General features: G+C 71.7%; 1 protein-coding gene across 1 annotated transcript; it reads right to left on the bottom strand.

The window, feature by feature from the left end:
- Nucleotides 1-82: 82 nt before the first annotated feature.
- EHBP1L1 (EH domain binding protein 1 like 1) lies at nt 83-8,455 on the bottom strand (the record flags this gene model as incomplete). Its single annotated transcript, XM_063424845.1, is given in 21 exon segments — nt 83-231; nt 358-472; nt 856-929; nt 1,155-1,254; nt 1,918-2,023; nt 2,254-2,296; nt 2,390-2,427; nt 2,526-2,661; nt 3,205-3,452; nt 3,548-3,562; nt 3,564-3,597; nt 3,885-3,973; nt 3,975-4,034; nt 4,547-4,610; nt 4,754-4,885; nt 5,006-5,009; nt 5,461-5,632; nt 6,090-6,125; nt 6,127-6,144; nt 6,254-6,349; nt 8,330-8,455. Coding segments are annotated over 21 exon segments (1,794 nt in total), but the record flags the coding sequence as incomplete, so codon positions are not given.
- Between the last annotated feature and the right edge of the window lie 241 nt (nt 8,456-8,696).

Here is an 8,696-nt window from a genome sequence, read left to right on the forward strand (position 1 = left end):
TGGGGGGTCCCAGGGCGGGTCCCGGGGGTTTTGGGGGTCCCGGGGGTTGCCCCGGGAGTTTTGGGGGTCCCGGGGCGGGTCCCGGGGGTTTTGGGGGGTGTCCCGAGGGTTTTGGGGGTCCCGGGGAGGGTCCCGGGGGTCCCTCAGCAGATCCCGCACGTTTCCCTGCGGCCGAAGCGGCGGTGCCGGGGGTCGAGGCTCCGCTCCAGCTCCTCATCCTCCTCCTGCGCCCTGCGGGGTCGGGGGGCGTCGGGGCGGGCCGGACCCCCGGAAAAACCCCCGGGACCGTCCCGAGACCCCCTGGGATACCCCCGAACCCTCCCGGGACCCCCCGGGACCCCTCCCCGGTGTCCCCACCTGGTCTCGCGGCGGTGCCGGTCCCGCACCAGCCGGTCCCGCCGGTTCACCAGTGCCACCAGTTCCTCCAGTAAGAGCTGCTCGCGCTGGCGCTGGTCCGGGGGCTTCTGCCACTCTGGGGGGGGACCCCAAAGGTCCCCAAAGGTCCCCAAAGCTCTTTGTCCCCTCCCCCCCGGTGCCACCTTCTGCCCTCGGCATCCGCCGCGTCCCCGAATGTCCCCAGGCGTTCCCGGTGTCCCCTTGTCCCCAATGTCCCCAGTGTCCCCAAAGGTCCCGCCTGATGTCCCCCGCCGTGTCCTCCCCACCCCCAGTGTCCCCAAATGTCCCCCCGTCCCCTCGATGTCCCCCCTGTCCCTCCTGTCCCGGTGTCCCCTCGATGTCCCCCCTGTCCCGGTGTCCCCTCGATGTCCCCTGTCCCCTGTCCCCTGTCCCGGTGTCCCCTCGATGTCCCCCCTGTCCCGGTGTCCCCTCGATGTCCCCCCTGTCCCGGTGTCGCACCCTCTGTCCCCAGCAGCCCCCGCAGTTCCCGGCTCAGCAGCTCAAAGCGCCGCTCCAGGTCCCGCTCCTGCGCCCTGGGGTGACACGAGGGGACAGAGAGGACACGGAGGTGTCACCGCGGCTGGCGGAGCCCCCCGTGTCCCCCCCCCGGTGTCCCCAGTGTCCCCTCGCGGGGGCTGGAGCCGGGCCCGCCGCGCTGGGGGGGCACAGGGAGGGGACGGAGGGGACACGGAGGGAGGGTGGCGCTGTCCCCGCGCTGTCCCCGCGGTGTCCCCGCGGTGTCGCCGCTGTCCCCTCACAGCAGCTGCAGCTGGTCCTGCCGCCGCACCAGCAGATTCCGCTGCTGCACCAGCGCGAACCAGTCCCGGAGCAGCCGCTCCTCGCGGGCGGGGTCCGCGCCTGGGGACAGGGGGACATCGGGGACATTGGGGACATCGGGGACACTGGGGACATCACGGGATGGTGGCCCGCGCGCCCCCGGTGTCACCACGATGTCCCCATGTGCCCCCACTGTCCCTTCTTTTCCCACGTCCTCACATGCCCGGTGTCCCCCCCGTGTCCCCAGTGCTCTTTCTGTGTCCCCAATGTCCCCAAAGCCCCCCCAGTGTCCCCATGTCCCCCCCTGTCCCCAGTGTCCCTGCTGTCCCCAAAGTCCCCCAGTATCCCCAGTGTCCCCCTACTGTCCCCAGTGTCCCCAATATCCCCATGTCTCCCCAACCTCCCCACTGTCCCCAAAGTCCCCCCACTGTCCCCAAAGCCCCCCCAGTGTCCCCATGTCCCCGGTGTTCCCAGTGTCCCCAGTGTCCCCAATGTTCCCGGTGTCCCCAGTGTCCCCAATGTCCCCAGTGTTCCCAGTGTCCCCCCAGTGTCCCCCCAGTGTCCCCCCCAGTGTCCCCAGTGTCCCCGGTGTTCCCAGAGTCCCCAGTGTCCCCAGTGTCCCCAGTGTCCCCGGTGTTCCCAGTGTCCCCAATGTCCCCAGTGTCCCAAATGTTCTCAGTGTCCCCAGTGTCCCCACTGTCCCCAGTGTCCCCAGTGTCCCCAGTGTCCCCGCTGTCCCCTCACCGCTCTCCATCAGGTCCCGCAGTTCCCGCTCCAGCTCCGGGGCCTGCGCGTCCAACCGGGCCTGGTCCTGCTCCAGGGCCACCAGCTCGGCCGCCACCCACTGTCCCTGTCACCCATGGGACACCAGTGTCACCCCCAGGGCCACCCCAGAGCCACCCACTGTCCCTGTCACCCGTGGGACACCAGTGTCACCCCCAGGGCCACCCACTGTCCCTGTCACCCGTGGGACACCAGTGTCACCCCCAGGGCCACCCTCTGTCCCTGTCACCCCTGGGTGTCCCTGCCCTCCCCCCAATGTCCCCCCTCCCCCATTGTCCCCCCCCGTGTCCCCCTTACCCCGCTCTCCTCCTCGGGGGGTCCGGGGGCTCCTTTGGGGTCTCTGAGGGGGGGGGAGGGGACACGGGGGTGACCCCGAATCCCCCCGGGGGGGTCCCACGGCCACGCCCCCCCCCGCGACACCCCCAGCACTCACCGGAGGGGGGAGGGGCCGGGGGGGGTCCCGATGTCACCCTGGGGACAGAGGGGGGGGGTCAGGGACCCCCACAGTGGGGGGGTCTCACCTTGGGGGTCCCAGGGGGTCTCAGGGGGGTTCTGGGGGGGGGTCTCACCTTCGGGGGGGGGTCCCGGCCCCCCCGCGGGGCGCCGCAGGTCGGGGTCCCGCAGGTGGGGGAGGCTCCTGGAGCGGGGGGGGGGGCGTGGGCCGGGCCGGGGGGGGGCGGGGCACAGCCGCCCCCTCCCCAAAGGCTGCGGGGGGGTCCTGGGGGCGCCCCCCCCTCCTGAGGGGCATTTGGGGGGTCCTGGGGGGGCTCCCCCCCCTCAGTGGGGTCCGGAGGGCGCCCCCCCCTCCGTGTCCCCAATCTGGGGGGGCTCCCCCTCCCCAGGGTCCATGGGGGGGTTTGGGGGCGCCCCCCCCTCGAGCTGGGGGGGGTCTGGGGGGGTCTTTTGTGTCCCCCCCTCGGTGACGCTGGTTTGGGGGTCCCGGGGGGGCTCTTGGGGCTCCTCCTCGCTGGAGCCGCTCTGGGGGCACGGGGGGGTCCCCCGGGGGGGTCCTTTGGGGGTCCCCCTCGGTGACGTCACTCAGGAGCTCTGGGGGTGTCCCCTCCTCGATGGGGCTGCTCTGGGAGTCCGCGGGGGTCTCTGGGGTGGTCTTTTGGGGGTCCCCCTCAGTGACGTCACTCCGTGATTCCGGGGGTGTCCCCTCCTCGGCAGGGCAGCTCCGGGGGTCCGCGGGGGTCTCTGGGGGGGTGTTGGGGGGTGTCTTTTGGGGGTCCCCCACGGTGACGTCACTCCGTGATTCCGGGGGTGTCCCCCCCTCGATGGGGCTGCTCCGGGGGTCCGTGGTGGTCTCTGGGGGTCCCCCCTCGGCCGGGCCACTCCGGGGGTCCCGGGGGGTCTCCGGGGGGGTCCCCGGGGGGGTCCCCAGCAGCGCGCGGACCTGGCTGAGGAAGGTCATGACCCCGAGGCTGTCGGAGGGTCTCCATGTCCGAGGGGTCCAGGAGCCGCGGGACCCCCAAGGCCGCGAAGGCATCGAAAGCCTGGGGGGGGGGCAGGGAGAGAAGGGGGGGGTCAAGGGGGGGGACCCCCAACCCTGGAGCCCCCCCGGGGCCCCCCCAGCCCCCCCCCCACTCACGCGTTTGTTGTTGCCACCGGGGGTCCCGGGGGTCCAGAGCGGCGAAGTCGCTGGGGGGGGACATTGAGGGGGGGGGGGGGCTTTGGTCACTGCGGGGGGTCCTCGAGTGACACAAACCCCCCCCAAAACTCCCTCCCCCATTCCCAGGGACCCCCCAACATCCCCGGGGTGCCCCCCCCACCCATGGGTGCCCTACCCCCGAATTGCTCCTCAAATCCCCCCCGTCCCCCCCGGTGTCCCCCCGAAATGCCCCCATGTCCCCCCCCCATCATCTCAGGACCCCCCAAACCCCTCCCCAGCCCCTCCCCCCCGCCCCCCACCGAGCCCCCCCCCTCACATTTCCTGGGGTCTCAGCCGGTGCAGGAGGGCGCAGAACCCCAACCCGCTGCTCCAGGACCCCCCGAAATCGGTGACGGCGACCCCCCGGGTACCCGGCCGTGACCCCCTGGCACCAGGCCAGGAGCGCCCCGCGACCCCCGGGGGGGCCCTGGGGGGGGGCACGGGGGAGGGGGGGTCAGCACCGCCACACCCAGAGACCCCCCAGAACCCAGAGACGCCCCCAGCACCCAGAGACCCCCCCGGGCACCCAGAGACCCCCACAGCACCCAGAGACCCCCCCCGGAACCCAGAGACCCCCCCGGGCACCCAGAGACCCCCCCCCACAGCACCCAGAGACCCCCCCGGAACCCAGAGACCCCCCCCAGACCCAAAAGGAGGGTCCCAAACACCCACCACCCATGTGGGACCCCCCTTTATGGGGGACCCCTCCTCCCCCAGCGCCCCAAGGGGAGGTCTCGGCACCCCCAAGCCCCAGAGACCCCCCAGACCCAATTTGGGGGGGCAGAACAGCCCCAAAGAGCCCCCAGCCCCATGGGACCCCCCCCCCATACGATGCCCCCCCTCCATTCTGGGGGTCCCCACTCCCCCCCTTGGGGGCTCCCCAAACTTCCCCCCCCCTCCCCAATTCAGGGGGTCCCGAGCCCCCCCTCCCCCACTCACCGCGGTGATTTTGGGGGGGGGCTCCGGGGGGTCCCTCCGTGTCCCCAAAGTGGGGGGGTCCCCCCTGGGGGGGGGCGCTGGGGGAGAGGCGGGTCAGGGACCCCCGGGGGGGGGCTGGGCTCGTGTCACCCCCCCCCGGGGATTGGGGGGACACCGGGGGGCTTGGGGACACTTTGGGGACACTTTGGGGACAGGTTGGGGACCCACCTCGGGGCGCAGGGGGGGCGCCCCCCGCCCTGTGAGCCCCCCCCCTCGTCCTCGGGGTCACTCTCGAAGTCCCCCAGGTCGGCCACGTCCCCGGGGGGGCTCAGGCTGGTGACACTCTGCATGTCCGCGTCCCTGGGGGGGACAGTGTCCCCAGGGGGTCCCCAAATGTCCCAAAGCCCCTCAATGTCCCCAAGACCCCCCCATGGTCCCCCAAGTCGTTGTGTCACCCTAAATGTCCCTGTGTCCCCCTACTGTCCTCAGAAACCCCAATGTCCCCAATGTCCCCCAATGTCCCCAGTGTCCCTTCAATGTCCCCAGTGTCCCCCCAATGTCCCCATCCCCTGTAATGTCCCCATTACCCCAATGTCCCCAATGTCCCCAATGTCTCCCATGTCCCCCCAATGTCCCCAGTGTCCCTTCAATGTCCCCAGTGTCCCCCCAATGTCCCCATCCCCTGTAATGTCCCCAATGTCTCCCCATCCCCAATATCCTCAATGTCCCCCCAGTGTCCCCCCAACGTCCCCCCAGTGTCCCCAGTGTCCCCAATGTCCCCTCAGTGTCCCCAATGTCCCCCATGTCTCCCCATCCCCAATGTCCCCAATGTCCCCAATGTCCCCCTGTCCCCAATGTCCCCCATGTCCCCCCAATGTCCCCAGTGTCTCCCCATCCCCAATGTCCCCAGTGTCCCCAGTGTCCCCTGTCCCTACGTGGGGTGTCCTCCAGCAGGACCAGCCCGCGCAGCCGCAGCCGCAGCGTGGCCGCCGCCACCCTGCGGGTCCTGGGGCGCAGGGACAGCGACACCGGAGTGTCCCCTGTCCCCGCCAGGCGCGCCAGCTCCAGCGGCGCCGCCGCCACCACCGAGCGCCGCCCGCGCGACTCCTGCGGGGACACCGGGGGGGTCACCGGGGACACCCGGGGGACATCCAGGGGATACCCAGGGGACACCCAGGGAGACCTGGGGACATCCAGGGGACACCCAAGGGACACCCAGGGATGCCCAGGGGCCACCCAGGGGACACCCAGGGACACCCACACCAGGGACCCCAGTGTCACCCCAAAAAACACCCAGGGACACCTGAGGACCCCCAGGGACCCCCCAGAGGCACCAGGGGACACCAATGACACCCTGAGGGACCCCCAATGACACCCCAGGAGATCCCGATGTCACCCAGGGGGCACCAACGTCACCCAGGGACCCCCTAGCTGTTTCCGAGGTGTCCCCCCCGATTTTGGGGTGTTCCCCCCCCGGTTTTGGATGTCCCCCCCGTTTTTAGGGTGTCCCCCCCATTTCGGGGTGTCCCCCCCCCCGGTTTTGGGTGTCCCCCGCCCCCCTCACGTTCACCACGAGGAAGTTCCAGGATTTGTCATCGAAAGGTGGCGGCCTGGGGGTCCTGGGGGGCACGGGGGGGGTCAGCGGTGGGGTCACAGAGAGGGGGGACTCGAGGGGGGGGTGGGGGGACATCGGGGGGGTTTTAGGGGGTCTGGGGGGGTCTCACGTACCCGGTAAAGCGTCACGACCACCTCGAGGGTCTCGGGCACCACCCACACCACCATCCCCCGCTGCGGGTTCTGGATGCCCGGCTGCCACCTGCGGGGCTGCACCCCGGTAAGGGACCCCCGGGACCCCCCCCAAACCATCCCTGACACCCCCGGGACCCCCGGGACCCCCCCCGGGACCCCCCCCGGGACCCCCAAACCATCCCTGACCCCCCCCCGGCTGCCACCTGCGGGGCTGCACCCCCGGTAAGGGACCCCCGGGACCCCCCCGGGACCACCCCCAAACCATCCCTGAGCCCCCCGGGACCCCCCCAGGACCCCCAAACCATCCCTGACACCCCCGGGACCCCCGGGACCCCCCGGGACCCCCCAAACCATCCCTGAGCCCCTCGGGATCCCCGGGACCCCCCCCCCGGGACCCCCCCTCGGGACCCCCCCAAACCATCCCTGACCCCCCAGCTGCCACCTGCGGGGCTGCACCCCCAATCAGAGACCCCCCCCCGGGACCCCCCCCAAACCATCCCTGACCCCCCAGCTGCCACCTGCGGGGCTGCACCCCCCCATCAGAGACCCCCCACCCCGGGACCCCCCCAAACCATCCCTGACACCCCCGGGATCCCCCCGGGACCCACCCCGGACCCCCAAAACTATCCCTGACACCCCCCGGCTGCCACCTGCGGGGCTGCACCCCCCCCTCAGAGACCCCCCCGGGACCCCCCCGAACCACCCTGAGACCCCCCCCGGGACCCCCCCCAGATTTCCCGGGATCTTCAGAGACCCCCAAAGACCCCCCCGGCCCCGCCCCCACCCTTGGAGCAGACCCTGCGGTGCCGCCGGCTCCAGACCACGCTCACCCTGTCGGGGGTCCTGGGGGGGCGGGGGGGGGGTCAGGACACCCCTGGGACCCCCCCGGGACCCCCAAACCGACCCCTCCAAACTGAGCCTCCACAAACTGACCCCCCCCAAACGGACCCCAACTGAGCCCCCCCAACCTGAGACCCCCCCCAAACCGACCCCCAAAATGACCCCCCCAAACTGATCCCCCAAACTGAGCCCCCCAACCTGACCCCCCCAAACTGAGCCCCTCCAAACCCCCCTGCCCGCCGGGACCCCCAAATTCACCCCCCCAAATCTTCACCCCCCTCCCCTAACTCTGATCCCCCCTCCCCCAAATTCCCCCCCGGGACCCTCCAAACGCGCCCCCTCCCCCTCCCCCACTCGCGGAGGGGGGGTCGCGGCTAAATTTGGGGCCGGGGGGGGAAACCGGACACCCCCGGGTGGGGGAGGGGAGGGGGGAAGTTCCCCTCCTCCCCCGGGTCTATTTTAGCCCGACCCCATTTAAGGACATTTTAAACCCAAAATGAACCCGGGGGGGGGGATTTGGGGGGCTTTGGGGTGTCCTGGGGGGGTCACAGAGATTTTTGGGGGTCTCATTGATGTGGGGGGTCCCGGGGGGTTTGGGGGGCTCTGGGGGTGTCCCGGGGGGGGGTTGGGCTGTCCGAGGGTCTCGGAGGGGTTTTTGGGGGGGGGTCCTGTGGGGTTTTTTTGGGGGGGTCTCAGGGGTTTGGGGGTGTCCTGGGGGGGGTTGGGGTCGCCTCCCCCACCCTTGGGGGTCTCAGAGGATTGGGGAGGTTCGGGGGGGGTCCCGAGGTTTTGGGGGGGGGGGAATTCCATAAATTTGGGGGGAATCCCGGAGGATTCGGGAGTTCCTAAAGATTTGGAGGGGGGGTCCCGGGAGGTCGGGGGGGATTTTGGGGAGGGGTTGCCGGGTGGGGGGAGGTGGATTTTGGGGTGGGGGTCCCGGGTAGGATTTTGGGGTGGGGGTGGGGGTCCCGGGGTGGATTTTGGGGTGGGGGTCCTGGGTCGGGGATGGATTTTGGGGCGGGGGTCCCGGGAGGTCCCGGGGTGGATTTTGGGGTGGGGGTCCCGGGGGTGATTTTGGCGGGGGTCGCGGGGGGGTCGGGGGTGGATTTTAGGGTGGGGGTGGACTTTGGGGTGGGGGAGGGGGTCCCGGGGGTGGTGGGGGGTCCCGGGGTGGATTTTGGGGTGGGGGTGGGGGTCCCGGGGGGGGTCACTCACCATCCGCCCCCCCCCTCCAGCAGCAGCTCCTCCAGGGTGGCCTCGAAGCGCACCTTGGCCGCGCGCTTCCCCGCGCGCTGCAGCCGCTTCCAGACGCTCCCCATGGACCCCCGGGACCCCCCCAAAATAACCCAAACCCTCCCCTCCCCCCCCAGAGCCCGCACTGCCCCCTCCCCCACTCGGGACACCCCCCCCGCCCCCCCTCAGACAGCGTCGGGATCGCGATCGGTCGCGACAGCTCCGCACCCCCCCCCCGCCACCGGCCCCGCCCGCGGGAAATCGGAGAGGGGGGGAGGGGCCGCCCCTCCCCCACCCCCCCACGGGACATCAGTGTCCCCTCCCCTCCCCCCCCCGGGGGATTTGGGGG

This window comes from Prinia subflava, unplaced genomic scaffold (assembly GCF_021018805.1).
Source record: "Prinia subflava isolate CZ2003 ecotype Zambia unplaced genomic scaffold, Cam_Psub_1.2 scaffold_208_NEW, whole genome shotgun sequence".
Classification (NCBI taxonomy): Eukaryota; Metazoa; Chordata; class Aves; order Passeriformes; family Cisticolidae; genus Prinia; species Prinia subflava.